This window comes from Aedes albopictus, chromosome 2, assembly GCF_035046485.1.
Source record: "Aedes albopictus strain Foshan chromosome 2, AalbF5, whole genome shotgun sequence".
In the NCBI taxonomy this organism is placed as follows: domain Eukaryota; kingdom Metazoa; phylum Arthropoda; class Insecta; order Diptera; family Culicidae; genus Aedes; species Aedes albopictus.
Window position 1 is genome coordinate 406682415 of NC_085137.1, and position 15484 is coordinate 406697898.

The 15484-nt window shown below is 41.1% G+C and overlaps 1 protein-coding gene across 1 annotated transcript in view; it reads right to left on the reverse strand.

Moving 5' to 3' along the window:
* Nucleotides 1-15484, reverse strand: part of LOC109410226 (uncharacterized) — a 65641-nt gene that overhangs the window by 7866 nt on the left and 42291 nt on the right. The window contains exon 5 of the mRNA XM_062853377.1: nt 1230-2578. Coding sequence (XP_062709361.1) covers nt 1230-2578 — 1349 coding nt within the window. The remainder of the gene's footprint in view (nt 1-1229; nt 2579-15484) is intronic.

The following is a 15484-nucleotide window of genomic DNA, read 5'->3' on the forward strand; positions in this document are numbered from 1 at the left end:
TCCTCATCGACTTCAAGACTTCCGAGTACTTGGGCTATTCAGTCTTGATTGATCCTAGGCCTGGTGTCCTACGCAGCTGCACCTTCTGCGGTTTCTTCTGCTTCTTCTACTCTACTTTATTCCAGGGGCCTCCTCTTCCTGACCCGCCCTAACTGGTGATTGCTAAGGATCAATCACTGGACTCAATCCCCCCGTTCCCTTCGATCCGGGATGGGCCGGCCTTTTCAAGACCACCCTTCCCGTTTTTTTCCGGGTCGCCTGGCTGGGTCCGATTGGAAGCTTTACTACCGAACTTCAGGGCTAACAGTCATCTAGCCTTACGAGCTCCTCACCTGACGGCTGCCTCACACGCTTCTGCAATTGCTTGGCGTAAGCAATAGTATCCGTCACCGTTTTAAGGCTACCCGCGAAAGCGACGGCCTCCATCTGGGTAGACTTCGGAAATTTTGATTTCACAGGTTCTAATTCTGATTTCAGTTTCTTGTGGTCCTTCCTGATCACCATCATCAACTTACGAAGTCTAATAAGAGCCTGCTTGAGGTCCTTGCTAATATTAGACTTCGCGGATGCAAAGAACGCCGCCTGGTAGCTCCTCACCTGACGGCTGGCTCGCACGCTTCTGCGTTTGCTTGTCCATTAGCAATCGCGTTCTGGCTACCAGCGAATGCGAAGGCCTCCGTCTCGGTAGGCTACGGCACCTTCAGCTTCAGGATTTCTTCCGCTACCGCAGTTGTCATTATTTTGATCTGCATGGCCGCCATGCCGGGGTATCCTTGACTTACGAAGTCTTAACAAGGCCTGCTTGAGATGCTTGTTGATGTTCGACTTCGAAGACGCAAAGTCAATGATGGAGTCAAGCTGCTGCGCAGCCACCTTCATTGCAGAAAGCCCATCTTTATTTTTATTGATGGCCCTAATCGACCACGCCCCTTCACGACTCCTCCCGACACGCTGGCCGGAGAGGAAATGGGGTTCCTACGCAGGCACTTCGCGTACTGCATCCTTCTTCTGTTTGCTTTCCTTAGGGCCGATTTTTTCACCCTGGCTTAAGCGTCACACCAGGTTTAACTACATAGGTAGGTCTGGCTTATCGGTTAAGCCGAGGTGAAGAAATCGACCCTTAGATACCTAGCTAATACGTTTCTTGCGAAGGGGTTAGCCTCATCACTACCGCTACTGACTGTATTTGATTTGTTGTTATTAAATCTCATTTTTGAAGTGTTACCTACCTATAAGTTATGCACAGATGATCGGCCATCTGTTGCTGATCCATGCAAACCGACAAACACGTACCGCACTGCAGTTCATGTGGTCGCAAGTGCTGAGCCCGGTGCAGGTCCAGCTTTTCCTGGCTGAGCAGCGTCAGCACGCAAATGTCGCACACGAACCGCGTTTGAATTCCGTGAGCGCACTCAATGTGATTGTTCAGATCGTACGCCGACGAGAAAGTATTATCACAGTGGGGACATGTAACGCGAAAGTTTTCGTGCACCAGCCGGATATGGCGGGTGAGAGCTTTCTGGCGTTTGAATTTTTTGTCACATTGCGTGCAATGGAAGTCGTAGGTATCGCCATGCGTTCGCTCGTGCTCATCTAGCGATGTCTTGCGGATGAAAACCAGCCCGCACGTTTTGCAATGATACTGCACGGCGTTCAAGTGCTTCCTCCGGATGTGGAAGTCCAGATCCCTTTTGGTGGTCTTTTTCTTCTCACAGTACGTACAAGCGTACTCGTATAGCTTTAGATGTCGTTCCATGTGCGTGGCCAAGGCATACTTGGTGGAACATGCCTGACCACAGGATTCGCAGATATGGGATTTGTGCTTTATCAATGAGTGTCGGTAGGATTCCTTCGATGTTTTGAACTCTTCCGTGCAATTCGGATACTTACAGCGGTACACTCGGTTTTCTTTTGTATCATGCGTCATTTGATGCGAACGTAATCTTTTGGCGTAATAAGTGTGGTAGTCGCACTTCTCACATTGCTCAAGTTCTTTACTCTTCCCACCTCCATACAACTTCCTTACTTTCTTCGGTTCACCGTTATCAACCTTTTGGACAAGGCGTTGTCTTTTCTTTTTGGCCACTGGTTTTTTCTCGACAGTTTTCGGTTCCACCATCATTACATCCACATTATCTATGGTCAGTTCCTTTACCTCTTCAGCCGTACATTCCTCGGCGTAGATCGCTCCCAAATCCACCGGAAAATCGTTTAGTTCTATCTTCACTTCTTCGCAAACCACCTCCACTTGGTCTGGAACCTCTTCCGCCTCCTCCTCGTCCTGTTTGATGACAAAACCCTCAAACGTTGCCAGATCGTAGAGTGGAAACTCGTCTATCAGATCGTCCACAGTATAGCTATTCAAGCGACACAAACCCAGATCCTTGATGACCGTTCGCAAAGTGTCGGCCTTGCTGTTAAACAGCTCCACAATCGGCCGGGAATTGAAGTGCTTCAGTTCGATCAACGCATTCATGAGCCGGTGAACGGTTGCAATCTTGGAGCGATACCGGGCAAAGAACTTCAACAGTTCGTAGCAGGGCTTACAAATACCATTCGGCAGGAGGTGTTGCTTGTCCTGTAGAAAAGGAAGAGACATATGTAGTAAGTAATTAATTTGAGTTCATAGTACATTAGGCTGACACAAATTTCGACTTTCTCTTATGTCAACACAAACATGGTTTCTCAATCTGTGGTTCGCGACCCCCCAGGGGGTCGCCGGCCTTCATCCAGGGGGTCGCTAGGGACAATCGAATATTTTACTGTTACATACAACAAATGAGGGAATTTTTATGATGGGTCGCGAAAGGTACGTCTGCTGGCAAGGGAGCATCCATTAAGTACGTCACGCTAAAATTGGGAATTTTTTGCCCCCCTCCCCCCTTCGTACAGGTTTTTCCTATACTTCATACATTGCTTGTCACACTTTCACAACCCCCCCCCCCCCCCCCCTAGAACCGTGAAGTACTATGTATGGCCCCTAACAGGGGGTCGCGCACCTAAAAGTTTGGGAACCTATGGCCTAGAGGATACCGTAAAGTGGTCATGGTCAGCCATGGCCCCATGGAAAGCCTGATCCGAAATCGCAGTTTCAAAGTCAACACTTTTTATGATCCCCATGATCCCATACTGGTCAGATACTATTTTCAGTTTTAGCTTCTGAAATGAGCCGCAGATGATTGAATCTGGATAAGTCTGAATGGCATTTTCAGCACTACTCGGAGGAATCCCGGGACGATTTCCGAACAAAACCATACAAGAATCACGGCAGACAACATTGCAGGAATATTGGGAGCAGTTCATGAAAGATTGCTGGAGCAATCAATCCCTGATAGAATTTCAAAAGAAGCACCTGAGGGGATCCTGAAGGAATCCCTGGAAGAATCCCGGGAAGCCCGGAAGGAATCCCGAAAGCATTAATGAATTAATCTCTGAAGGAATCTCAGAACTATTACTGCGGAAATCTTTGAAAGAATCTCAGAACGATTTCCTGACAAAAAAAAAAATTGGGAGAAAAGATTTCATCAGATCTTGGGCGAAATCCCTAAATAAAATTAAGGGAGAATCAATACAAAATATCTTTAAGAATCTTTGAAAGAATCCAGGAGAAACCCCGGAAGGAATCCCTAAATGAATCTCGTAAGAATACCTGAAAAAATGCCGGATGGAGGGGTTCCCAAAGAAATCCTGGGAGAAATCCCAGGGGTAATCTTTGACGAAATCCCTTAAAGGGTCTCTGGAGAAATCTGTTAAGCAAAACCAGGAAGAATCAATGAAAGAATACCGGGAGGACTTAATGAAGGAATCCTATGAGTTATTCCTAAAAAAGTTTAAGGCCCCTTAGCGTGTCATCGCAAAATGGCTTCTTCAAAATCATTGCCCGAAATCAACTTTACATAACATTGCACCAATCCATATCTGTACATACATACATACATTTATTTTTTCAACATCATTAAGACAAGACATACCCAGGTAACCACTAAGCATTTGCATAAATCGTAAAGCAGTCCGTATTATGCATTTGAACCAAAGTCCAAATAAAGTCGTTCATGTCCCATACATTGGTGTAATATTTCGGGGCTCATGGAGTACTAGAGCAAAAATGTATAATACCTGCAATTAACATTACCTTGCATTTCCTTCCAAATTGGATATCTAGTACTCCGTTATTGTTGCTATCAGCAAGTAGCAATTTGTTTATCCAAGTGTAAACATGAAAAATGTTGGCATATCAAAATCAAATTTCATGGTGTTCGCCTTTTACTATCTTTCGTTTCATTTTAGGAATGCTCGATGGATTTTAAAACTAATGGATTCGGATTAAAAACTGCCTAAATTGTCCTACCACTGATGCTTCAATTTGGAACGATTTTGAAAGGAATGGGTGCGTCTAGGCCTTCGATTTGCTGCAATCTTTCAATCGTATTCCTAATAACGCGGTATATCTTCAGCCGCCTGGGACTCGATACCTCGCTCCGTTTCCGGCATAATTCTCTTGCATGCAGAAACAATCAGGGAGAACGTATAGCCGAACTGACGGTAAATTGCAACCGCTGTCGTCATTACCGTTTGTGAATAAGTATAGATATGGCTACAACGATCTCCCATCCAGCATAAACCCGTTTTCAGTACCGTAAAGAAGTACCTTCGGTCAAAAGTCTTCATCAAATTCAACGATAATGAAAATAAAACAAAATGAAGTAAAATTCATAAAAGTTTATTTTGAACTCAGACTTGATTCTTGCCCTCTTCTATCAAGTACTCAAGTATCCTTGTTCAAGTCGGCCACGGTCGGGTTGCGTTTCGCTCTAAAAAAGCAAATCAGATCACAATTTAGAGCTGGTAGATATTGTCCTAATATTATATGTACCTTACAAAGTGCCATGTATGCTTTGAAAACTGCTGCTTGAGCTGCGGAAGTCTGGTGAGACAAGTCGTTTCGGTTTTCCTTTTGAACTTTGAAATTGAAGCTTGACATGTTTTCGTAAGCTTCTACTTTATCGTCGGCTACTACGACGCAAAGTATATAAAATTAAGGTAGTCAGCCAAACGTCAAACTTGGGTACCGGGGACTAAATGCAGTACTAGAGTTGGTACCCAGTCCAAGCCCGAGTGCTACGACTTTATTTGGACTTTGTTTGAACTGCTTGCTGCCCTACATAAGCAGTTCGAATGCATAACTGCCTTGAGTTAGCATAAGCTGTGCAGCTTAAAAGCTTTCGGCTGTTAATTAGCATTTCAACTGCTTGAGGTGTTTTCATTCGGGAGCAATCAGAATGCTTTTCAACTGCTCTTTAAATGATAAGAGCAAAAAGTTGAGAGATATGTTATGCATTTGGTAACACATATTGTCTCTCTCTCTTACAGAGTCTATGTTTCTCTTTACAAATTTGTGCATCTGATTTGATTCTTCGTTTTCTCCTAATCATCCAAAAGCCCAATAACATTACTGCATTACTGGATTTGGGAACTTGTCCATCAAAAAATCACCAATTATCATTTCGTCGGAAAATATGTGCCGTATAAGTGGATGATACGGAAAGAGAGAATCATATTTCACTAATAAAAGTAGGAAGGGTAATGCTCTACCACAATAAAATATCTCTTTGAAGACAAGTTTTGGATGTTGAAACTGAAGGTATTATCTAATCATTCTTTATATTGGCACTTTAAATCAACGCACGCCACCGGAACAGCTGTAGCATCGTGGATCAGGAGCAACAGAATCAGAAGCAGATTGATCAATCACCGGATCGTAAGTTCAAATCCAAATCACTATAAAAATGAGCCAAAAAGTACCACCTTAAGGTGAATCGGGACGCTGTGTTATTTTTCCTATCTTCCCTCTCTTTCTAACAATTTGCCTCGCGATTTTGAAGATGGTAATCTCGATTTCTATCGCACAGATGAGGCTGAAAAACAATCAGCATATGCACTGCAAGTGAGCATACACAATGATAGATTTTTGTTCCATTATATGAAGTAGAATCTGTGATTACCATCTTAGTAGCAACAGAGCAATGGCGTCCCGTCCGCCCTTAAGGACAGACTTGTTAGAATCCCAAAATGGCCGCCACAATGGCCGACTTTGACACCTACTCACGATTTTGAGGGCACAAATCTCTTCGTAAACAAAATCAGCGCACCTGAGCTTCATATTTTAAGCTTATAACAAGTAAGCAAGAACACAATAATAAAATGCACTGTTGTTTGAAGCTTGCATCTTGAGATTTGTGCGTTTGAAAGTCTGATGCACTATTGAAACGGGATTTCAATACGTTTGTCCTTAACAGCAGCTGGAATATGCAAGGACGACGAAGCGGGGAAGCGGGCTGAGAGAACGAGATGCAGACGTCAATCTATAGATATGGTCCACTGCACGAATTTTTGCTGGCCTGCTTACTCTCACACGAAATTTGACGTTTGAGCGGTGTCGGCACCTCTCAAACGTCAAATTTCGTGTGAGAGTAAGCAGGCCAGCATAAATTCGTGCAGTGGACCATATATATTTTTTGTTTTTTTTTCTGCTCGAAGAGGCGTTACGCTTCTTTGACATTTCGTCACGACGTTCCTGAAGGTGTTACACCAAGGGGACGGCAACCTATTTTGACGTAGGACTACGTCTCTCTTTTCTACACTGAACGAAACCCCCCGCCCAAGATCGACTGAGAGGCGATACGATCACGCCCCTTAACGACATTCGGTCGGAAACCGTATGGTCCACCGACCGAATGATGTCATCCTAAAACCGGATGACAGTGATATGAAAACAGAAAGTCGACCATATGGTCGAGCAACCTTGTTTTTTAGCGATTGATAAAAATAATGTCACCGCTATCTTTCTCAAAAAATGATGCACTTAGTGTGATCAGGATGCCCTCGCGGGCACCCTTCTCAAAAAAGTTGTCATGTCCAAGACATGCGACGCAATATCGTCAACGACCCGGGTGTCACGATCAAGGAACTTGTTACGCTATCGATGTATAAATTCGGTGCATCTGAGTGGCCTTCGCTCTGCAACTAATATTCATTCACATAGCGTGCGTCAACTCATACGCGAATAAGATGATCATCATCCGCTTTTTAGGATGATTGCCGTATGACTGGTTCGTCATTCGAAAACACGATTTTGCTAATTTGGACTGGATGGTCGGACAAATCAGTCGATTTCGGGATGGGGTTTTCGTTCAGTGTATACTGGGTGTCATTCTATATTTTCAGAAATCGGCCGCGTTACGTTTGAAGTGGAGATTTTGAGCGTTGATAACTCAGCCATTTCTTGTTGTTTTTTCAAAATTTTGGCTCCAATCGATTGCAAATCTTTACACCAATTATGTCCAAAAATAATATTTGCTGTTTTTCAATAACAAACTATTGAAAAATTGGGAAAAGTGAGCCCATGTATATTCCAGCCAATCACGAACGAGCTCATTTCGGATGCTCCCGTCGCATATAAAAGCTACTGCTTCTTCGCATCTTCCCTCATTTGTCTTTGTCGTCTCGAGGTGTACGCATCGAACGAGAGCTGCCGACTTTCTTCGTTTGCGTTTTCGCTCATTATTCTTTGACGGCCGTGTCGGCTCGGTGTCGGTGGTTGTCGGCAAGGGTGCTGTTGCACATTCGCCTTCTAACCGTCTAACGCGGCAGACCAAGGAAGGAATACTTTTCATCCATTGCTCGGCGGTGGTGGCAGAGGCAGTAGCAAAATTCATCAAAAAAGATCCGCCACAACGAATGTGCGAGTTGCGTCGCTTTTCCTCGGGGCTCGGTCCTTTCATGGATTGATTGACGGTGGCGCATTGCTGATAGCATCAGGAAGAATATCCACGGCAGCAAGCGGCGGGCGAATTTTCGACGGCGTTCAACATTCAACACGGGGAAATCTAACACGCATTGCGTGACATGATAAATTCATGTCAATTTTCTGTCTAAATTCGTCCAATATTCAAACGGTTCTTTTCAGGACCATAGAAAATTATTCCTCAAGAGTTGTGAATCAGATAATTATTTCATTCCATCGCTCGGTAAAAGTGTGGTGCAACCGAAAAGTGAAAAATTGTATGCTTGGTGGCCCGCAACAATAAAGATGCCGGCCACTAATGATTCCACCAGGAATTTAGCAACGCTTTATCCTATCCAGACCATTTTTCGTGAAACATTGTTTAATTTAACCATTTTTCGAATTAAAATAATCTAAATCTTCCAATATTTTGCCTACTTTATTCGTTAAATGAAAATTTTCTCATTTCTCGGTTGATTAACCGTTTCAAGCGTCTGGTGCATGCGGGGCGGGACATGCAAACGAAATAAACTGGAAAGCCAGCCGAATGGGAGGAGCTTCATCTGCCAATCTAGGGACATAAAAGCTGTTCCCCCTGATTTCTTTCGTCATTTTCGTTGGATCAGTCAGGTAGGAGGGATGTCACCTCCACAGCTGTGTAGTGGCACATCAACCCAGCCGTAACTCTGGGCTATCGTGCGGATAGCACCAGGAATCTCATCCATGGCAGAAAGCGGCGTACCAGTTTTCTGTGGCATCCTGTATTTAGCAAGGAGAAAACCAACACGCATTGCGTGACATAATGTGTTCATGCCATTTCGTTCCTAAAATCGTCAATTAATCAAACGGTCCTTTTCACGACCACCGAAAATAATTCCTCAAGAGTTGTAAATCAGATAGGGTAATTGATCCGATCATGGAGGAGTTAAGCGCTGGGTTCATGTTTAAACCACAATTGTATCGCCCCAAGCAAACTTTTTACATGGATTGAATTGAAAATAATAAAATCCATCCTTAATCTACGGGAAAATAACGAAATATTGTCACTTTGATGTTGTTATGAGCATTTTATTCGTTTTTATCTGAAAGATCATTGTGTTCCTAATGTTGCGGTATTTTGTTCCTATTGTTGCGGTACACGGTGTGTTGAAACAGGATTATTATCGCACTTTCATGAACCTAAAATATTTTTTCGTTATAAGTTAGCCTTAGCTGTATATATTAAGATTCTGGAGGTTAAAAAATCTTTCATCGGGGAAAATGAAAATAAATACGATTTTGGTATTTTACCACTTTTCCCATATGATATGATATTTCGCAAATCTGATGAATCTTAACTCCGCTAGAAAAAGTCCCCTTTCTATTAATAAATTTGGAACCATTTGGAGAGAAACGAATGCAAAAGACTTTACAACGAATTTAAATTTGCTTGGCGTTCGTTTCATGTGTCCAGCCCACTACAGTCTGCGGAAAGTCATAAATCATAAAAGTCTACATTCCTTCCATTTATCTGGCACATAGATATTTGTAATGGAGGTAAACAAATACTTCCCATTAGTGCGACGACATTTGTGCTACATTTTCGGAAGCACCATACACCTGTGACTCATACCATTTGCTGCACATACCCTTCATGTGCTAAATTGCTTGAAATGGCGGGTTGCACATTGCATGTCAAACCACATCCACACGGATATTTGCCAAAAAGTATGAGTCGACTATACTGAACGTGCGTGACTTATTTGTAAAAGTTCTGCCTCTGATCTGTTGAGATCTTTTGTTCATACAAAATCTTGAAAGTTTCAAAGACTTATAAAATGATACCTTTAGGTTTCAGTGAGCTATTGAGTCTCAAATAACAAAAAGATGAAACAAAATACATAAGATTGGCGTTGTCATATTATTATAATGCATTCAAAAAAGATTATTCAACATTTGGTTTAAAATAATGCCGTTTTTCTTTTTGATCCAGTTTTAACCTGGGTTGGAACTGGATGAGATCACAGTTTCAACCCCAACCCGGCTTCGGTTTCGCTTGTACTAAAGTTTGTTTGACGTTGTTTGTATATACATTTTCCGCCAATCCAGTTCCAACCCAGGTTAAAAAAGAAAAACGGCATAAGATACACCGGGGCAAGTTGAAACGGGTGGGGTAAGATGAAACAGCAGGTTAACGTGATTTTATCTAGTTATGAAAAGCAATTTCAATGTCATAACATTTTTTTAATCAAACAATCATTTGGTCAAATTGTATTGATTTTTTTTCCGAAACATCACAAGTTTTTTATTAAGAATTAACCTTACCGAATGCAACGCATGTTTAATATTATGTCAATGACATTTTATAGTATAAGCCTAAAATATATTGGAAACATATCAATTTGCAAGTAATCTAATATATTTTAATAATAGTATTCCGACCCGAATGACCATTTTTGATTAAGGGGTCGTTAATAAACAAACAAACAAACAATAATAGTAGTCTTGTGCAGAGATTTTTCTATATTCGTCTGGATTATCTGTAGTTTTATTTTATAAGACACTTTGGTCTTGATAAAAACATCATTCATTTTAATGGTTTCAATTTTATGACTGCATAATATAAAAATTATTTTTACCAAGTAAAATTTCTTCTTTTTTTTGCAAAGTGAGTTTGACAACAGATTCAGTATGGGGAGAAATGTCACTTATCCTTGCGTGATAATAACGAAATAGCGAATTAAGACGACTAGTAATTAAATTGAAAAACCACTGCACTGTACTTACAAAGTGGAAACTATCCATTAGAGTTGAGTCACCCGTGCACTCGATACATTCCAACCAACTTCTATGTATTATAACTATTTAGCAATCCAAATTTATTCTATAATTCCGATATGAAGAACTAATAAAAACTTAAAAAGTTGTATTGAAAGCTCAAATTGTGTCAATCTTACCTCATTTTGCACACCAGAACATTTATGTCATCTTAATCTTGATCTAAATTTTCAATTTTTATTTATCTGTTAATTTAGTTCAATTCCGAGGTGAACCAGCCTAGGTCTGAAAGCCTCGTAAATAAAGCTAATAATAATTTAGTTCAATTTGTTCTCAGCATAAACAACAATGGACATATCTAACATGAACATATCTAAAACTAAGTTAAAAGAAAATAGAGTTAAGTACTGTTCCTTTCAATTGCACTACAGTTTTGCATTCTTTGACAGATACGTATTTCGACCTCAAGGTCATCTTCAGTGTCTTAATCCGTACTTAATCCGATATTCTTTTTACGTACATGTATTCTGCTAACATGTCCAGGTTCATCATCATCATATCTAAAACTGTTTCAATCAAACATTGATTGATTTCACAATAAAAAAAGATTACATATGCTTACCTTAAAGTACGTGTATCAAGGGCGTGCGTCGAAAGAGTAATTAAAAGCTATTCTCTAAGGGCTGGTTTATTCACCTCGGATTAACCGGTAAACCAGGCTTATCCATATAGTTAAACCTGGTTTAACGCTTAATCCAGGGTGAAGAAATCAGCCCTATGTGTCCAACATGCGAACAAAAGTATTCATTGGATAAATTTTCACTTGTTAGTAAAACATCGAGCCTTGAAAAATTCAGATCATAATATACATAAAAGTTCTCATTATATTCGAAGAGCTATCAGTATTTCTGCTAAACTAGCTCAAAACAACTTATTTTCCAGCTAACATGAATGTGAAAATATTAAGTTACCATATTTGTTTAATTATTTCGCAATCGAAGCATCTTTCGTGTCCGTGTGATCGTCGTTTAGGTGTATCTTTACATGGTTTGGCATGCAAAGTATGTGCAACTAATACCCGCCATTTCAGGCAATTTAGCACATGAAGAGTATGTGCTGCAAATGGTACGAGTCACAGGTGTATGATGCTTCCTTCCAATGTATGAGTCGCATTAGTGCGAAGTATTTGTTTACCTCCATTAGAAATATCTATGCACAGCCCTGTCGTCCTCCTTAGTCACGGTTAGTCGACGACTAAGGAGCTTTATTTTTAAGCCAAAAAAGATTTTTTTTCAAACTAACCATGTAAAATGGTTAGTGTGATTATTATCACCACCCACGTGGTGCACATTTTCTAAAAAAAATCACTTCGCTTCACTTCACGACCACCCCCTCAGGAGGCAAAATTTAATAAAACGTTATTTTGACCATTTTGGGTGTTCAGTGTTAACGCCCTTACCATACCAGATTGAGTGTAAATGGGTTTTGGAAAAAGTCGGTACCCACGACCACCCCCTCAGGAAGCAAAATTTAATAAAACGTTATTTGAGAGCATTTTGGGCAATTCAAATTGACAAAAAAATTTGAATGCACCAGACAAATGGAAGGAATGTAGACTTTTATGATTTATGACTTTCGGCAGACTGTAGTGGGCTGGACACATGAAACGAACGCCAAGCAAATTTAAACTCGTTGTAAAGATTTTTGCATTTGTTTCTCTCTAAATGGTTTCAAATTTATTATTAGAAAGGGAACTTTTCTAGCGGAGTTCAGGTTCATCAGATTTGCGTAATACCATATCATATGAGAAAAGTGGTAAACCACTAAAATCGAATTTATTTTCATTTTCCCCGATGAATGATTTTTTAACCTCCAGAATCTTAATACATACAGCTAAGGCTAACTTATAACGAAAAAATATTTTAGGTTCATGAAAGTGCGATAATAATCCTGTTTCAACACACCGTGCGGTATCCCATTGAAATCATATGGGATACCGCAACATTAGGAACACTACCGCAACAATAGGAACACAGCAGCAAACACATTTATGAAAATATTTTTTTAAAATAGGTTTTTGGGCAAATCTTAAGCAAACAAATGGTGCAATCTCATAATTTAAGCACCATACATCTATTAAAAATACCTTTTGGTAACATTTCAGTCGAAAAAGTGCTCAATTGCCATTACCGCAACAATAGGTACTACCGCAACGATGGGAACAATTACCCTACATAATTTCATTCCATTAATCGAGAAAAGTGTGGTTCAATCGAAAAATGAGAGATTGAATTCCGGCCACTAATCGTTCTACCCAGAATTTAGCAACGCATTGTCCTATCAGAACCATTTTTCGTAAAACATTGGGGAGCGTCCAGGAATTACGTCACGTTTAAAGGGGGGGTCAGCAAAGTGTGACGACCCATACAAAAATTTCAGAGATGCCATACAAAACGTGGATGAGGAGGGGTTGAAAATGACAAACTTTTGTGTGACGTAATTTAAGGACGATCCCTTGTTTAATTTTTGGAATTAAAATGATCTAAATCTTTTTATATTTTGATTACTTTATTTGTCAAATGAAAATTTCTCTCATTTTTTGGTTGAAAATCGTTTGAAGCGTCTGAAGCATGCGGGGCGGGTCATGCAATCGAAATATGGAAAGCCAGCTGAATGGGAGGAGCTACATCTGCTAATCTAGGGGCATAAAAGCTGTTCCCTCTGATTTTTTTTTTTTTTCAAATTCTTTCTTTATTTGGAGCAGGGAAAAGCCCCTTGGAGTGAAGTTCCTTTTGAACCTCTTCTCCAAAAGGCATAAAACCTCCTCTTCTTTTCAACATAATAACAATTCAATGGCACTTCCAGTGAGACTTTGTCTCTTTGAAGGAAGTGCCGGTATTTAGCATACATTACAATACACTAATTACGAATGAAAATAACAGCTTACGGTGATGGTTGCTTGTCAGGATCACCGAGTCGACCGGGATGGCAGAAAGCTGCTGTTGGATGGACACCGACAGGATACCAAGTTCGATGGAATGTGTAGACAGTAGGGTGGTTTCTGAAGTTCGCTGAAAACTTGGGCAAGCGTCAGAGACAGGATAATAGGGGAACACCATGTTACTTGCCTGCGAGGGCAGGCTGAGAGCCCTCTGCTCATTCTCTCCAACCAACCGACCGGGACGATAGAAGGCTGCAACTTGATGAGCACCGGCGGGTTGCCAGAAGCGACGACGATGGAGTGGTCTTTGGTGGAGTGAGCGAGGGCTCTCCTAGTGCCTGTTGAGTTCGTCCCAGATGATCTTCAGTACGAGGATAACGATCGATCAGAGGCAGGATCATGTTCGGTACGAACATGATTCTTTCGTCATTTTCATTGTTTCTTTCGTCATTTTCATTGGATCAGTCAGGGAGGGTGGAGGTGGATCACGTCCACAGCTGCGCAGCAGCACGTCAACTGCGACGAGTGATAGCACCAGGAATCTCATCCACTGATCACGGCTGCGGTGGGCCCGGCAATGGAAGCTACCTCCGCAGCTGGGTAAGCTGCGCACCAACCCAGCGACGACTCTCGACTATCTATCTGATAGAACTAGGAATCTCATTCTCGGCAGCAGGCGGCAGCAGTTTTCGATGGCTTCCCGCATTCAGTGCGGATAATTTTCAATTGTCTTTCTAAAATCAACCGTTATTTGAACGGACCTTTTCAGGACCAGAGAAAATTATTCCTTTAGAGTTATGAATCGGATAATTTTCGGATATATTCCAACGATCGGTAAAAGTGTAGTGCATTCGAAAAGTGAATGGTTGAATGCTTGGTGGCTCAGCAACAGCAAAATCGATCACTAATCTTTCTACACGAAATTTAGCAACGCATTATCTTATTCGGACAATTGTGCCTGGAACATTGTTTCATTCTAATATTTATCGAACTAAAATGATCTTAACTATTCAATACTTCAATAAGTTTATCCGTTCGATTAGAAATTGTCTCAAAGAACGGTTGATTAGTCGTTTGAAGCATCTGCCACAATGTGGGCGGGTCATGCAAACGGAATAAACTGGAAAGCCCGCCGAATGGGAGGAGCTTCATCTTCTAATCTAGGGGCATAACAACTGTTTCCTCTGTTATCTTTCGTCATTTTCCTTGGATTAGTCAAGGAGAAGGCAGATGTCACCTCCCAGCTAGGCAGCAGCACACAAACTCAGCGATGACTCTCGGCTATCGTGGTGGCAGCACCAGGAATCTCATCCACGACAGCAAACGGCCGCATTCAGTATGGGCAAAATCGCATTGCGTGATGAATTCATGCAATTGTCTTGCCAAAATCTTCCGTTTTATAAACGGTCTTTTCCAGGATCAGCGAAAATGATTCCTCAAGAGCTATGATTCGGATAATCAAAAGCAACAGACTGAAAGCTTGGTAGTTCAGCAATAGTGAAGTCGGCCACTAATATGTCCTTCCTGGATGAAAACAACATTATTGTCGAGAAAGAGTTTCACGTTAAACTTTAGTTGAAAAGATCTATCTAACGTCGTTCAATTATCTAATAATTTTATCCGCTCGATTAAAATTCTCTCGTAGAACAGTAATTTGACCATTTCTCTTCAAAACGAAATAACTCTTGAACTAGTCAACATCTTTCCAAGTAACCGAACCAGCTGAATAACAGCTTCTTAAGCTAAAGTTAGCTTAAGAGTGATTTGTTTTACTCTTATACAGCAAAAATCTTTGTTGGGTTATAAATGCGTTCAGCGAAAGCGATCACACAACAACTTTACTCAACACATCTGTCCACCATTTGTATTATCCTAACAACAAACATTGTATTATGGAAATATAAAAATCGGAATCTCGTTCCAGCCTTTATCCTACGTCAACATTGCGGTTATGTCTCAGACATTACCCACTCCTAGTTTTTTTCACTATGGAGTTTGACAGG